This window comes from Nanorana parkeri, unplaced genomic scaffold (genome assembly GCF_000935625.1).
Source record: "Nanorana parkeri isolate BGI_ZX_2015 unplaced genomic scaffold, ASM93562v1 scaffold641, whole genome shotgun sequence".
NCBI classification, from domain to species: domain Eukaryota; kingdom Metazoa; phylum Chordata; class Amphibia; order Anura; family Dicroglossidae; genus Nanorana; species Nanorana parkeri.
The window spans coordinates 507,756-525,496 of NW_017306909.1; the positions used below are offsets into that span (position 1 = coordinate 507,756).

The window sequence follows — 17,741 nt, forward strand, 5'->3', positions numbered from 1 at the left end:
TTCATAGTAAAACCAATCCGGTAATCATACAGTAGAGACTGAGAGATCAGTACCTCAAAGACACAGTGATGGCCAGGCTGAGATCCGTTCCTAAAGGGGGAGTGGTCTGCCTTCTGTTACGCCCATCCTGTGTCCAGTATATGGGGAGGCTGCAACTTCAGAATGACACGACTCCCGCCACACCCCCCTGTGGGCCGTCACAGATGCAGCAGGGACTCGTGGTGGGATAGGCCGTACGCACCTGTGTGGGTGTGGACCTAGCCATGTCACCGGTCACCATAGGTACGGCGGGACGCTGTAGACAGGCAGACGGGTCACCATCCCAGCGAGGCACTATACACCACGGCACATATGGTCGGTCGATGGGATCAGGAGAGTATACAAAAAATATATATATTTTCTTACTTCATGTTCCCGGTGACATCATTTGTCCGGTGACGGTCTTCTCAATCCGAGGACTGTCCCCAGAAATCGTGGACGAATGGTCTCCCTAACATACACACACAAATACTTAATTGAACACAGTAAAACCCCTGGACCTTCACAATTTTAGCCTAACCCACTGATAACCTTCCCATCAGCTATTTAAAAAAAAAAAAAAAAAAAAAAAAAAAAAAAAAAAAAGAACACACAAAGGGAAGTGGTTGTTACGAGAGGGCGGAAGTGACCTCAGAGGAAGAATCTGCATAATGACAGCCCCACAGCTTTAAAAAAAAAAAAAAAAAAAAAAAAAAAAAAAAAAAGGTAATCCCCCCCTAGGAGCTAACCAATAGTGAGATACTGTATGCAACTAATATGCATATATACGTTCTCATCCACATAACAACACTCAACTGATGGGAACTCTGTGGGAGGAGAAGGTCAAAATATCACGAATCTGGATTCATTATCGAAAAAATGTTTGAGAGTTTAATACTACTTTAACTGAGCAGGGCAAGTCTGCATGCCGAACATAATTCCATAGACAAATTGATTAACCTAGCTGCCTAGCTCTTATCCTCAAATCACACTGCGCCTATGGCTGCACTGCATGAAAACCAATGTACAGGAGAGTGGCAATGTTCAAACTAGAAATCACAGGACCTAATTTATCAAAGTGTAATAAATTAGATACTGGCTGAACTGGATTGGTTGTTTAGAAGGCACTGCAAACCCTTTTTCTCCAACTGTCATTTTCCACTATATGTTGGAATCTTAGGCTGGGTTCACACCTAGGCAGATTGAATATGCACGTTTTTCGCGCGTTTTTTTAACCGCAATTTGCGGTAAAAAAAACGCGCGAAAAACGAGGGATGCTTGGCTGTATCCCAATGGAACCGCCCGACCAAAACGCCCCAAAGAAGTACATGCACTTCTTTGGGCGTAGGGCGGTTTCCCGCACGTTCGTACTCGCGGAAAACCGCCCAGATGGGAACCATGCACATTGAAAATAATGGCATTTCCCTGTTTGACCGTTTTTTCGAGTACGAAAGCGCGGAAAAACGCCTAGGTGTGAACCCAGCCTTACTGGACCCTAGGAGGTTGAAACATGCAGCTTTCATTTCAGTCAGTGTGATAATAAACAGGCCTACAGCATTTTCTAACATGCAAATGGGAAATGACAGACTACTGGTTGCCATGGAAATCAAGAACACTTTTCATACATGAGGCCCAGATCAAGGGGAGAGTCTGCAAATTAGCTTTTTTTTTTTTAAACATAAGGGTGAGAACCTGCCCAGGTCCAGTTAAGATAAGACATGGCCCAATCCCTGCACCCAATTGCCTCAAAATCTGCATTGGGGGCTTGGAATTTGAACATTAAAAAAAAATGCTGAGCTAAGCTGAAAACCTGTAACTGCTTTTTTGCTATCCCTATCACAGAAACAGGATTTGCAGATAGTCACCCCTTTGCAATCCTCTACTCCAGCGGTAGGCAAACTCCAGCCCTCCAGCTGTAGGGGAAACTACAAATCCCATCATGTGCCTGCCTCAGAGTTATGTCTGTGGCTGTCGGTTTTGCCATGCTTAATGAGATTTGTAGCTGCCCCACACCTGGAGGGCCAGAATTTGCATACCAGTTTTACTGTTTGACATGCACACACCTTTATACTACCTGTGCAAACTATTTATGTTCAAAAGGTAGTCAACAAAATCATAGTATATTTTCAGAAAGATAAAATGTCAAATTTAAATAATTTCCACTTTGGTGTAGAAGAGTGGGTTTCCTGACCCATTTATATGAGCCTCGGAGTTGGCTTTGTTTTGCACTAGGGATGCACCGATACCGTTCTTTCAGTATTGATTACGTTTTTTCTTTTTTGGTAGGTGCCGCTACCGAGTCCCATTAAAGAAGCCAGGCGGCGTGTAATCACTAGCCGCCCGGCTTCCCGATTAGCCAGGAAGCCGTCACCAGGTTATGAGGAAGCATGGAGCTGGCTTTCTGGCCAATCAGAAAGCCGGGGGGAGAGTCATTACCCAGCTTCCCGATTGGCTGGGAAGCCAGCGCCATGCTCCATGGTGACGAGGGAGCATGGAGTCGGCTTCCCGTCCAATAAGGAAGCCAGGCAGCGTGTAATGACTCGCTGCACGGCTTCCTGATAACGGAAGTTCCGGTATCGGGATAGGCAATGGTAGCATCTGTGCGAGTGTGAGTACCCGCCCAAATACTCGGTGTCGGCACTAATACCAACATCAGTGCATTCCAATTTTGCACCCTATTCGAAGAATACCATTGTGCAACATAAAAAGCCCAGAGTTACCAAAGCATAACACTTGTGAATTCACTACTGTGCTTTCTTTACTTTTGTAATTTAAAATGACCAAAAATATATATTTTTTTAGCTTAGGAAAGGCATTTCCACACATATAAGGTGAAGATACCACCAGTGATTTTTTAAAAAGTAAAGCTGAATTCACAAACAATATTGAAAGGGTCATCATTCCTTAAAATGCCACTAGCTTCAGGCTGGCAATCATGAGTGGCAATTACTTGTCTACTGAGTAGGAAAAGGAGCTATTATTAGTGGTGATAAAATAATGCTTTGTGAGGTAAAAACGCTTCCTAAGGGAAAAGACAAACAGCCAAATGGCCATTTTGTGAGAAAAAAAAATTACTTCACACTTGCTACTAATATGGTCTCAGCTTAACACTCCACCCTAGTAAATTGAGCTCAACGGTATTAATTTTATTCTGCACTGCAGATATGTCAGAAAATCAGGGTAGCTTGTGTGAGTTGGAAATGCGGAATCCCCTGGGGCGTGGAGTCCAAGCACCAGCCACATTTCTCCAGAGCTACTTATGGTGGAAATGGATTTCACTGCGTGCTGGTGCCAGATCGTGGCCCACAGGTTCTCCCTGCAGCAGATGCGGATATAAACAGTGCAAAAGGATACGGACACCAGGCCGAGTACAAATGGGCAGAGACCAAGAGAATATACAGGAGACAGGTGAATGGTCAGGGCAGACCGCAGACGACAAAACCGGGGTCGGCACACAGAAGGTCAATCTAAGGAAGCAATTGGCAGAACAGGGGCAAAGGCACAGATGGGAGCTCAGGGGCAAGAGGAACGTTGCTCGGGCAAAGGGAGCTGGTCTGAGCGGGACTTAAATAAGAAGAGAGATAGAAGGCTTGGCAACAAGCAGCTAAAAGGCAAGGTATATTAACCATCAGATGAGGCAAGCAACACTTATAGCTGCTAGCTCTGTGCAGCAAAAAGCTGAGCACATTCTTGTAGAACCACTGGTACCAACAGAACCACAGCAGCAAAGAGGTAAGAATAATCCACAGACCTGTTAGACGAAAGGCGAAAGATCACCTCTGCAGCTGATCTGTGACATTATAAACATATTTTATTAGAAGATAAGACACATGCTATATAATGGACCTGAACATATCTTCCAGGCATATGGGGTTTGATTTACTATAGTAGAAACAAAATTAAATAAGTGCTCTGTACTTACCGAAATAGAATTGTTAATTTTAATGTACAAATGTCCTTTTCCTTGATATTACATTTTTTTGGCAGCAGCAGCTATGACCTTTCCTGGATTTCTTTCTACCAGTGTGTCACAGTTATGTATTACACTAATACTACACCCAAAGTTCGCTTAATGAGTTTAATGAATCTTGCGCTTGGCCAAGAGCAGCGTTGGATAGAATTTATGTGCATATAAACTGGCATTGTAAGAAAATGAGGGCACAGAACAAAGTTTACTGTGGATTGTCTTTGTGCATTGCAGTAAAATGGAAAGGAAGGTAGTCCGCATTCACACCCGTGCATGGTGGAAACGCACGTCACATTTGCATGCCTTTGTGTGTGCTGTGTTGGCCACAGGTCCCAATTGATTTCAATGGGTTCATATACGCACTCCAAAGAAGACAATGTAGTTGTTTGTGTGACATGCATTCTGCGTTTTTAGGAGTTTTCATGCACACAAACGTGGGTTTTGCTGGCCATGTTTGGGGTGCCATTAGAAATTATTGGCACCACAAGCACACTTTGCCATGTTACTGCAAACACGTGCCAAACGTGCACGAAAGCACACGCTTTGGCACGAGTTCATGGAATGCACAGGTGTGAATGGGGGCTTAAGGAGAAATTGGAGGAGACATTTACCTGTTTCTACATCCTGGATATAGAAGTGTAGCTCATCTGTAATTTCTGTTACTAAGACAGGTTTGTAGTTGACATTCCTTTCCTTTTCCTCCACCACAGCCACGACTTCTTCTACTGGTTGCTCTTCAAACTTCGACCAGATCTGAAAAAAAAACATAGGTTCTCAAATACAGATCTACACAAAATGTTAAAAATAAACACACACAGGTTACCTGACTAAACTGATATTCCTAACTTATGTACATGTCCATAGTAAAGGACACCTCAAACCAGACCGAGCTCCAAAAGATTCCCCTCCCTACTCTGCACCCATTAGCATTTCTGCATCACTATAAGCATCCTTCTGATCAGTGTAGCATGAACATCTCTGATTAGGGCCTCATAGTTGTGGAGAAAAGGATGACCACTGTCTCTAGTTGCAGAAACCCTTTTTAGGCGATGGGAGTCATCCAAGAACATTGGTTTCCAATACAAAATGTATGTTCCTTTAAAGCTGGTTGCATTGGTTCCTACACTACAGACTGCCTTCCTCTGCTCATCTTCCAAACCAGTAATATTTTATCTCATTTTCTTAACTTTAAAAGAGAGCGTTACTGCCTGGTAGTGTCCAGTAATGAGGTTACTAAACAAAGAAAACAAAACCAATGCAGAAAGTTCTCTTTCAGTATCATCTATGCTATGCACAATTGTCATGTCTGTTGTATACCTAGTTGAAATTGAATGGCAAGATGTGATCCTGAAGTCCAAATAGGTCTTTGAAAGATGTATGTTATATAACTTATAAAAAACAAAACATTTTAACCCAAATATTCCATTTTGATTTTACTTTTTTACAATTAGCAGAGAATAAACCATTCTCCTGTATGTTTTTCAAGGGTTTTGTTTTATTTACGATTTGTGCCCTTATGCTTCTGTTCTAAAAGGTAGATAAACTGTTTCCCATGATACTCAGACTCAAGAAGATGCTAAAAATCTACATTTTAAAATAGTGCTAGCTTACCCTCGTATAACTTCATAGGGCAGAAGTAAGTGCTTTTAGCCATACTGTGTAATTAAAAAACGAATACTGCCCCTTAGTCATGGGGAGGGCTAGAGTAAAAGGCCAGGTACTAGATATGTGATACATGGAAGCAGTGACAGAATAGCTGTTCAAAACAAAAAATACAATATAATAAAAAATACATGAAAATTGCCTCAGCTAGTTTGATTGCAGAAAAGACATTGCCACAGAACATATATGCATTATGCTTCTCATACCAGGAAACAAAATTTTCATTTTGCTGACTCATCATTTAGCTTACTGTAATTGAGTTCTGAAATTGCTGTCTGATACGGGTTATATTAATATAACACAAAAGTTATATTACGGAAGCTGTCAATCAAAAGAATAAAGCAGAAATATTTTCATTATCTGGAGCATTTCTGCAATTACCTTTGTATTCACATACATCTGACAATTCTATTTAGGGGTATATAATCACAGTAGACACATTTACTGTGGTTTTTATGGCATGTTAGAGTCCTAGTTCAAGAAAAAAAAAATGTCCATCAACACACACAGTTGTTGGGTACAGCCTCTCCTTGTCAAAAGTGTCCTCTGTAACCTCAACAAAAATAACTTGAAAATGACACAGAGTCCCCAGCAGGTGGAGAGGAGGCAGAGTGATGGATGGGAACGGACAGAGATGCTAATTACTCTGGTGACGCATTAGTGACTATATACACCATCTCGCCACTAGAGGAGCAGGCCCAGCTGCCAAGCATTATCTTCAGGGTTATTATCCGGTAACAAGCAAAGTAGATAGGCAGTAACACCAGTGATTTAAATATAGTTTCTGCAGTACAATCCCTAGTGGATCATTCAATACATTATCCAGTTTAGCAATCCTCTACACAACAAAGAGCATACGTTGGCAAAATGTGTCAATATCTAAAGCAAGTCCCTTTATGACCTATATTTATAGCATACAGTTAAGAAAAGGCTCTGAACAGACTCCTTCAATCCCACACCATTCTTTTTGATGCAATTTTGCAGGAGACAGGAGGTAAAATAAAGAATTGATTTCTTTTGTAAGTACTGGTTTGACTTACAATAGCAAGCTGTGCATGTAGTAGATTTGCATTACCAGATATTTCACACTTGTCCTGTGTCTTGGTTGCAACAAATCAGGACCACAGGAATTGTGGCTTCACATGTCTGGGTGCCACAGCCTTAAAGCTCAACTCCAAACCGCTAGAGACAGCTGAAAAGCACGCATGTGTATTATTTTATAATTGTTTTATAAGGATTACTAATTCTGTCCAGCACTTTGTGAATTAAGCACAATGTTGGCAACCTTCTCGGTCAACATTCAGGAATACAGTGTCACCTCCCTACAGCCCGTTGACTGGATAAGGAAGGAACAGCAACATAATGACAAGTCATCAACTGTGCTCAGTCCTTTCTCCTCCATCAGCCCATTGTGCATGCAGCAGAGCCTGATTACCTAGCTCCTTGTGTGCCCCCTCCCTCTACAAGTGCTACTCTGCAGATGACAGAAGGCCAATATGATGACAGATTCAGGTTACTATGCTAGCTGAATGTAGAAATATATTTTTACAAACTAGGACACAATGTTTTTTCTCTACCTGTCTGGAGTTCTGCTTTAAAGGAAACCAATGAAAGAATTTACAAAAGCAGATTTAAGCAGACATGCACGTGGACATTAACAGAAATCTGTGCTTGGAAAAATATGGTGGCTGCCATTGCCGGTGACCTGAAAACACTAGTTGCTCAGCTGTCACACTGATGCAGACTTCAGCATTTTCCAAGTCATGGCTCCAGAACAAGCATGCATTAAGTGAAGTAAGAATGTCTAATTTGCATACTTGTTCAAATGACTGAAGTAATTGGACAGCCAGACTTAAATGCAACTTAAAAGGTGAAACTAATATATGAGATAGACTCATTACATGCAAAGCAAGATAATTCAAACCGTGATTTGTCATAATTGTGATGATTATGGCTTACAGCTCATGAAAACCCCAAGAACCCCAAATCCACAACCTCAAAAAAGTAGATTACATGCAATCAATAAAACAAGGATTGTACATAGAACAATATCGGACCTCTGAAAAGTACAAGCATGCATATGTACTCAGTACTTGGTTTGGGCCCCTTTTGCAGCACTTACTGCAATTACTTTTGCACGATATTCTAATTATTCCAGTTTCACCTGTATATCATGTTTTTGTTTCCCCCTTTCTCATGAACACAGACAGAGTGTAGATGCAAAGGAAATCCATGTGGAATTATCATATCTGAATGTGACCAAGACCACCTAGGTCATAAACCAGGGCATTTTTTTTAATTTGCTCATCTCTATATGCCACTTTTGCCAACCCCTAGAAAGAAATACAACAAAAACATTTTGTGTGACTAAATATTTTCAAGAGATTTTAGTGAATCTTCATTTTATTCACTCGAAAGGAATCAAGCGGTTTCGGGGCCGCACAGGGTCCCCTTCATCAGGCTTATTTTGTCGTTTCTGGAGTGCTGGTGACATCCATATCCAACGATTATATCTGATGCGGCGCCATCCGTAGTCATTGCGAGCACCCACATCTCCACATGGGAAGTCCGGTAAGGAGTGCTACAGGTCCTTGGACATTTGTAAATATTTTCAAGCACACAATACCTTCAATGACATTTCAGTCATACTTATAGTCAACATCCTCATGATCCATACATACAAATTGGCTTTTCAAAACCAGCTCATGTGTTTTTTGTTTTTTTTTAATGAATGTTACTGTCTACTGGTTATAAGGATATAAAAAAACTAGGAAAATAATAGCCAATGACATAAGCAAAAATACAATTAAATATTTACAAATGAATGTCCAGGTTTTGCCCTTACCCTTTTTTGTATTTTGAGTTAGCTTGCATACACCCAACAGAAAAAGTATGGTCACTGAGCAAGAATGTATACACTTCCTTGCCAACAGAATATCACATAATAGGTATTGTACTAGAGCAGGGGTACTGAATTACAATTTAAGGAGGTCCAGTTAGTGTTGTACATCAGAGCGCCCATTTACATTAGTTGTTCCAATTTAAGTCCCCCCTTACAGTAGTTGTCCCCATCTGAGTGCTCCATTACACCCACCCAGGTGTCGTGTTGGGAAATAACCATCAGTTTAGTAAAAAAAATATCTTGATCATACAGGACATAGACAATTCATAGATGACTGGAGTAATATGCAGGTGATATCGGGTGGTTAGACCATGGCTAGATCTGTGATCTTATATAACCCCTCCTCAGTTTTTTTGTCAGTGTCTTACAATGTCTTCAATAAAGTTTGACTGCGCGTGGCCACCTTGGCAAGGATGCAGTTTCCGGATCAGCATCCCACAGTGGGAGATTTAGGGCTGTACCTGGACCCCACATGGACGTCAAAAGATGCAGGGCCAGCCTGTAATGTTGCTTTCAGCATTGGATCCTGTGTGGGTGCCCATCTTGACACATTTGTTGGGTTAGCTGCAGGGTGCTATGCAGGTCCAGGGCAGTGTCGTATCCACCCTGGAGTGACCTCCTCCCTAAAGACCCCCTCCTAGAAGATGGGGTGCACTCATCTGAAGTGAGCAATGCCAAGTTGTGATTCCGAGTGGCGCCCCCTCTCCCCATTGAATGGTAGTGCATTGTCTGGAGTCTTTGACCCCCTTCCAGGGTACCTGGGTCATGTTTGCTGGGCTTCAAGCTTTTCAAAAATTGGTTGCTGCACTCCACTCAGGAGGTGTTTCTGCCACCCTATGCCCCCTCCAAAAAACATTTTGTTTGTGGCCTCCTGGAGCCAGGAAATGCGTTTGCCTCTGGACAAAGTAGAGGCGTGGGATCCTAGTTCCATTGTTATGGGTGCTAATGTTTTGGAGTGTCTGAAGTAGCTACCAGGAGCGTTGCGCTTTTGCATAGACGGACACCCTGCTTCAGCTCTCAGGGGTAGGAACTGGTTGGTGGAACCATAATGCAAGAAAAGCAGCAAGATAATTCCATTCGTGGGAGAGCATCTGTTGGTTGGGGAAAGCTTTCATTAAGAAGGTAATGGGTGGGAAGAGTACTCTCCTGACCAGCAAATAGAAGGCCAAGGCTCCATCAGAAAAATCTGGTTAAGGACCAGTTGGAAGAGTTCTTTTGCCCCTCTTGGGCCTCCACCTCTAGGTCTAAGATGGCACCACAGCTTTTATGCAAGCTCTGGTCCCTCCAAGGTTGTAAAACCTGGTATCAAGCCCTCCTTTAAATGAGGGGGAGCCCTCACTTGTACAATTGGGGTGACATATGTTCACCTTTGTGGTCATCTGGGATGGAGATGTCCGGGGCATACAGGATTGAAGGGGTCTACCCCAATCTGTTCTCAATTTTCAAGCCAAATTGGAGAGTGAAGCCCTTCCTGGACCTTTAGTCACTAAGTTAGTTCTTGGGGTTGGCAAGTTTCTTATGGAATTCACTTGCTCCATAATTCACTACCTCTAAAATTGCCTATTTTTTTGCTTCAGTGGGCATCAAGTATCCCTACATGCGCCAACTGTCCCTTTTCATCAATAATGTCTACGTTTTTCTTTGGGAAACTACAACTTTCAGTAGGGACTTTACCCTTTGGCCTGTCCATGACTCTGGTGTTTTTTTACCAGGGTGTTGACTCCAATCCTTGGGGCTGCCACATTGTGCCTTATCTGGTCAACCTTTTCAGACAGTTTAACTAACAGTCTGGTTGTGTCCTAAACCTGAACTGGTTGGGAGTCTTCACTGGAACCAAACTACCTGTTAGAGTTCTAGGGATTCCTCCCAGACACTGTCCAGGGCAGGATGTTTCTTCCCCAGGAGAATTCTCCGAGTCCGAATCCCAGGTTTGGGACCTTCGGTCCAAAGATTGTCCCTTTTAGGTTTGAGATCAGAGTTTTGGGAATTCAGGCAGTAGAACTGGATTTAAAAGTGATTTGCATCTCCCTTCATTGGTCAGGTCACCTGCAGGGCCTACCAGTTAGTGTCTAGTACAACACCACCATGCCTGTGTCGTGCATCAACCACCAAGGTGGAACCAGAAGCCATGCTATGCAGCAGGCAGCAGACCTGATCCTGTCTTGGGTAGAATGTCACATTTCAGCCTTATGTATTGGGCACATCCCAAGAGTGCACAATTGGCAGGCGGATTTCCTCAGTTGACAGAGCTCAAACTCCAGGATTGGTCTCTATACCCCAAAGTACTCTATTTCAGGAGGTCTGCTGCAGTTGGGGGATAACAGCTATTGCTCTGTCTCAACATCAACAGACCATAAAGCTGGACAGGTTTGAATCCTGGTCTAGGGACGTTAAATCATTTGCAAAGCATGCACTGGTAGCTCCATGGGATCAGTTTTCCCTGCTTTATGCTTTTGCTCCGTCTGAAGATTTTTCTTTGTCTTCTCTGCAGGATTGAGTTGGAAGGCTTTCCAGTGATCCTTGTCACTGAAAACCAACCCAGAACAGGGTGGTCGGTGGACATCCTCAGGATGCTCGTGGACTCTCCATTGCCACTTCCAGACTGACTTATTTCTCAAGATCTGTGGTTTCATCCTGCTCCTCGGTTGCTGGCTTGGTTTTTGAAGCCCAGGTCCTAAGGGACCTGAGGGATAGAGGTCTGTTGGACTGTGTTATCCCCATCCTCTTGCATGCCAGGAAGTGTATTATTGTGATGGAAAGGCTTTAGCCTGGTGTAAAATGCTACGATTTCAGCTTGGATTTACTCGGTGGGACAACAGTTAGCCTTTCTCCATACTGGACTGGGGTAATACACCCGAGTACACTCAAGGGACAGATAATATTAACCATCCTTTTCTGGCAGTCCTTGGACTCATATTCTTTGGTAAAGGCTTCTGTTCATCGGGTCGCTCCTCTTAGATGTCCTCCAATGTCGCAGTGGAACCTTAATCTTGCATGGAAGGTTGTATTCACTGTCGCCACAATCTTTGCTAGGAGAGTTTCTGAGCTGGCTGCTCTTTTGTGCAAGGCTCTGTTCCTTGATTTTTACGAGGATACAGTTTTCAGACCAAAGGTGGTGGTCCTCCTTCCATCTGAATGAGGATATTGTTTTGCCCTTTTTTTGTCCTACTCTCGAACAACATCCCAAGAAGGTGGATCTCCACTGTTTGGATGTGGTTAGGGCTGTCCGAGTCTAATTTTTGGTTACAGCTTGCTTCCATCAATCGCATTCTCTTTGTCCTATGTAAAGGACCTTTCATGTGCCTCCCTGCATCTCATTCCAACTTTTCTAGATCGATTAGATAGGTCCATCTTACATGCTTACGCTGTCAAGTGTAAGACACTGCCTTTTCCCTGCAATGGTTTACTTTACTAGATCGATCAGTACCTCTTGAGCTTTTAGGCATCAGTCACCTGCGTTACAGATTTGTAAGGCCGCCACCTGGTCAGCTTTTCAGATGTCCTAACAGGTGGATATTCATGCCTCTGCTGATGTACGTTTGCCTGTAAAGAACTACAGGCTACTATCTGAGTTAGGGGTTTTCCCTTTTTTTTTTTCTGTTTTGGGCCCGTTTTCATTTTTTTCTGTGTGCCCACCCTTTCAGTCATTGCTTGTGGACGACCCAGTCTATGAATTGCCTGTGTCCTGAACTGTATGATCAAGAAAGCAGGAATTGGGACTTACCAGTAAAATATATATTTCAGCACCCTCCCCTCTATTGCTTGCTAAAAACTGAGGATTTCCTGGAATGAGAAGGGTTATGCGGGTCAAAGTTCCAATCACATGATGTTAACTGCATATTATCCCTGTCTATAAATTGACTGTGTGCTGTACTGTACTCTAACAGATTTTTCAGCTTGTCAGTTTTACAGTTGACTATTCACTCACCTGTATTAACGTACAACTTAACCAAATAAAAAAAAATCAAATTAATTGTTGCCATCAATAGTTTTCCGTTTTAACCCTATAGGCCCATCAGCCTTCACCATAATTTCCTCATACAAAATATTTATCCTAAATGTTGTAAGTACTTTGGAAACATAGGTAAGTGGTTATCTGGTAAATGTATGAGAGTGAGTCAAAAATAATCTGCACTCTGGCTGTAGAATTTATTTTAATCAACTTTTAGAAAAGACAAATACATAATTTTTCACATAATCTACTTGCTTTTCAATACACTTTGTCCGTCTTGTCAACAAGCTTTCATATTCCCTCATTAAAAAATGTTTGGCTGAGCCGAGAGCCATGAATCCTCTGCTGTCTTCCCAATGTTGTCATCAGCTGTGGACATGGATAGGCATGCAGCTCCTTCTTGATGGCTAACACTTGTGTGACCTTCCTTGAACTTCTCTAATCCATTCATACACACTTCTTGATAAAACACTTTTTCCATACTGCGCACAAAGTCTTCGCTAAACAACAGCACCAGACACACCCTCAGACCACAAAAAACGAATCACTGCATGCTGCTCTTCTTTTGTGCCAATCACAAGTGGAACATCTATTTTTTCTTGCACCGCAGTTACAAATGAACTGGCGTAACATGTTCACAACAGCAGGAACTGGGAGACAGTAGCCTTGAACGGAAAACGCAGATAAGACAGTATGGCCAACAGAAGTTTTAATATAACCAGAGTGCGGATCATTTTTTGCCTCACCCTCGTATGTATGTCAAGCTGCAAGGCTAGCAGGGTAACCCCTGCAAGGTTTCTATTTTACAAATAATTGTGATCTAGACAAGTTTATCTACACCATGTGTTTCACAAACCTTTCCACGTGTAATCTTATTTGTTTCTGGGCAATGTAATTTAGCTATCTGCATGGAGGTCCACAAAACATTTACGGCTGGCATTTCTGAGCTACACAACTTGTGTAACAAACCTAGTTTTGTTTTTCTTCCCCTTTTTGCATTACACATGTTCCTTGTCAAATCCTAAAGCTATAGACATGAGCTTGGGGTCTACACCTGCCGTGTCACCATGCAGTCCCTTAACATTTACACTGACAGAGGACTTTTTCCCATTTTTTGCACATACTAAATTGGTTTCAAGATTGCTTAAACCCCCAAAACATATTTTTGGAAAGCACAAAGCTTGTAGAATAAAACCATGGTGGTTGCACAACTGATTATCTAATCTATATTTTTGTGTGATTTTTTTTAGTGTAAACACAATAAAATACTTATTTTTTTGTCAAATATAAAAGATGATAAAGATAAAAGATAACATGCCAAGCCTAACTACAATACCCAATATTGTCCATAGGCGATGCGTTGATCATATTTACAGCTTATTAGTATACAGTTAACTGTAAATAATGGCCCTAAAATTCTCTCACTTCAGTGTGGACAACTATAGCTAATTTGTGTTGCACAAATGTTTATGTACACGCGTGTGTTATAGGTGTATATACAAGCATTGGGGTGGGGACAGGTTTTTTTAAATTTACATTTTCATGGATTCCTTTTTTTTTTAACTTGTCCTTTATTCTACTTGATTACTATCACAAGAGGACTAATAAGTAAATGCGACAGGACTGTGCAGTGATATGTTCATTAGACCCCTAATGTCTCCCCTGCACTATCCCAGAGCGGATCACGGACACAAAGACCCAATCAACAACCATCATAGCAGCAGCCAGATCCCAGAAGTTTTCAGAACAGAGCACTTTTAGGTTCACTCTATGGAAGAGAGATCCTCCATACACACTGCTCTCCATCATGAAACTGTTGCTTGTGGTCCCAAGTGGAGCAAGAGAGCTCGCCACTTCTGCCACACATAAATAGCTGCCTCCTTAGGGTGACAGCGCAGAACAAGCCTTAGTAGGTCATTAATGGGGAATCAGCTGCAGCGAGACCACAGGTAATATTTGCTCTCTACTTGCCTATTTTAGGCACAGCTTCCAGAGTTCAGGTCTTCTATCAATTTGTGTTTGGGTGGAAACTGAATCACTGGAAAACATACATTGAAAAAAAATAACGCCAAACATATATTCAACATGCATTTAAGAACTGAAGTGGGAGGTCTTTAGGTCTTTTAAAGGAAGACTACAATAGCGATTCTCATTCACTATTAAATGAGTAGGCTGGAAGGAGGCAAGTGATACTGGAATCTGGAGAACTACAGGCTGTAAATTGTTGTCTCGCCTCCTTGGCTATGCAGAAGGACTTGCGTGATTAGTTAGAGATTACATATACTGGGACATGTGAAACTGTTCATTTGTCAGTCACCTCTGTATTAGTTGTTTGACCAAATTCTACTTTAAATTAAATTTTGCCTTAAATAGTAACACTAGACATCACTGTATTATGTATATACATAATGAAAATCATAATTTTCCATTCTTAATTTGATCAATGACAAGCCTCAGGTCTCTGTCACATTACTTATGACCACAAATTGCTATTAAGTATATACTTATTGCAAATGTCAACTGATGTCATTCACACTAATAGGTAGTTCTTTTACCCAAAAAACAATATACACAATTATGTTACAGAGCAGCACTACAGTCATACCATTAGATGGATAATCTTGCATGCAGGTGTCTAATAAAGAGCCTGTGGATTCTTCCGAGCTCGTCTTGGTATCCAAGCATTTTTGTTATGAATGATTTATTTTCTATTGTGCATGACTCGAGGTCTGCTTGCAACATATTTATGATTTTGTTCTAAAGAAAAGTGAGCCTGAAGCCATACTTGAAATGTTTGTTGTGGTCAACAGCATGCACTTGGCAGGCCAGGGGTGAAATTGTGGTCAAATACAGAATACCCATTATTCAACACAATCCTTTTTACATTATTCCCTCTAAAGCTCATATAGAAGAGCAGTACAATAAAGATAAATTGCAGACACATACTCTCTCCTATAACAGTAGAGGACCGGCTCATGAAAGCTTTGATAAGAAAAATCTAGTGGATTGTAGCTTTAATGGAAAATAAAGTAGAGGTTTCTGGCTGGGTAATGTCTGTATGTACTTTGCTCTTAGAACATACAGCTATTACACACAGAGAGATTCTGATCTTAAACCCTTCCAGTAGAAGCAGCTGAACATCTGCTAATGCAGCCAATTTGCAATATTACATCTTAAATGCAACCAGTCATTTCTAACTCCTATCATACAATTCAGCCTGTAGGATTTATTGCCTGTGGGAGTTGATTTAAGGCTGAGAAGCTGGAGTTTCATCGAGCTGCTACACAACTTGGCACAACAAAGAAAAAAAGGGAGGGAGCGAGTACAGCAGAAATGATGGAGAGAGAAGAGGGTATGTATGTGGGGATAATGAAGAGAAAATTATGGAGAGGAGAAAATGAAGACTGCAAAGTATTAAATGGAGAGAATAAAACAAGGGCAGGGGACAACAGGAAATGTGAGTCTCGCTCTACAAAAACATTGGACATCAAACATATAACTAAGAAAACAGCAGCCACAATTCATTTGCAAGGACCCAAGACAAATCTCAACTCAACCCTACTTAGTAGAGATTCTATATTAATACATGAGCAGCAGTCGCTTTCATCTATCTGAAACATGGTGACTGTTCCAGAAGAAAAATCGGAACCATATGGGACTCAGACCCGTCAATTTATTTCACTCAGATTGTCCAAGGGATGCAATTAACAGCATAATTAGATAAATGAGAAGGAAGCAGATCTGAAGGAGGGCATTTATCACCATACCTTACCACGGTTTTGTGATGCTCTGTACGTTGGACATGAATTTTATTTAAACGGTTAATTGGTAGAGTAATCTAACACATATCCTGTGGCTGGATAAATGAAAAATGGTTAAAACTAGAATTGATCACAACCTGGACCATTTTGGGAGTGAATTATGTTTTCAAAATGGTCATCTAGTTTGCCATAAATTTGGTTGTACATTTTTTAATTGTGTTTGACATCAGCAGCAGCCTATTTACGAAGACAAATTTGGCAGATAAATTCTAATGGTATCTTTTTTTTTTTCCAGTTACTATGTACGCACCATTATTATTCTAGTTTCTTGTACTTTTTGTGTATTTCAATGCACAGATTTCTTTTTACCTGAGGATGAATAAAGCCAGTACTGCTTGTATGGCTCAGTGAAAAATGCAACCAAACCTTACAGTTATCCCTAGACCAAAGAGTAAGAGAAACAAAACTCTGGGCAAATAAAACGTGCAGCATAGCACCTAAATGAGTCTAAAGCAACCACACATACAAAAATACTACTATTTTTCTTTGCCTGCACAACTGTATATGAATTATTAACCTAAAGTAAGCCTTTCATAACAGAAATATGGTAGCTGCCATTTCTGACCTACACCAGAATGGCTAGGGCTTGCTTTTATACTGATCCTGGCTTTATTTTTAGTTGATGACTATTAACAGGTCTGCTGATCAGGTAAGTCAGGGTGGTCAGAAATCCTTACCTGCATACTTTATGTGGGTTAGCATCTCAAATTACTTGCAAAAGTCATTAACAGTGGGCTTCCCCCCCCCCCCACTGCAGATACTGCTATCTAATCACATTTAATATAAATAGGATGTACTTTAGAGTAAACCACACAATAATATTTTCATTTGCACACAAGATAAACACAAACTCCAATTACCATCCAACATAGCACAGACACTGGAGGGTTAATCATGCAGCTACACTAGGCTAGCCTTCTCCTAATATGACCAGGCAGGTAGGCATTTTAAGTTGATTGATCATTGATTATGTTGGATTATCCAGCTGGAAATGTTCCAGGCTTGTATTACTAATGGAATACAGTGGTTGAGTGTTTGGCAGGCATGGATAGTTAAAGAGGGTACAGTTCTTCAGTGAAATAATCCCACAACTTTTTTTCTGCAAGTTTTAGCAGATGGGGTTCGTTCTAGCAGAAGGCCCAAAGAAGCAAATCTGACCAAACTCACAGTGACGGGAGGCAACATGAAAATAATGTGATGTAATTAATTACAGACTGGTCTGCCTTGACTAGGATTCTCTTGGCATGAAGACATGTCATGGTGCATTACTATGCAGGATTAGTGGACACAGCCTGGCAATGCATGAAGACATGCAAAGCATTATGAGCACAGACCCAGAAAATATATTCTGAGCCTTTTAATTTTTTTCTGAGTTTTAAACATAAGTAAAAAAAAAAAAAAAAAAAAAAACAACCACAC

General features: G+C 41.3%; 1 protein-coding gene across 1 annotated transcript in view; it reads right to left on the reverse strand.

The window, feature by feature from the left end:
* Positions 1–17,741, reverse strand: part of SND1 (staphylococcal nuclease and tudor domain containing 1) — a 496,769-nt gene that overhangs the window by 47,863 nt on the left and 431,165 nt on the right. Inside the window, exon 8 of the mRNA XM_018563205.1 lies at positions 4,597–4,738. Within this exon, the coding sequence (XP_018418707.1) occupies positions 4,597–4,738 (142 nt within the window). The remainder of the gene's footprint in view (positions 1–4,596; positions 4,739–17,741) is intronic.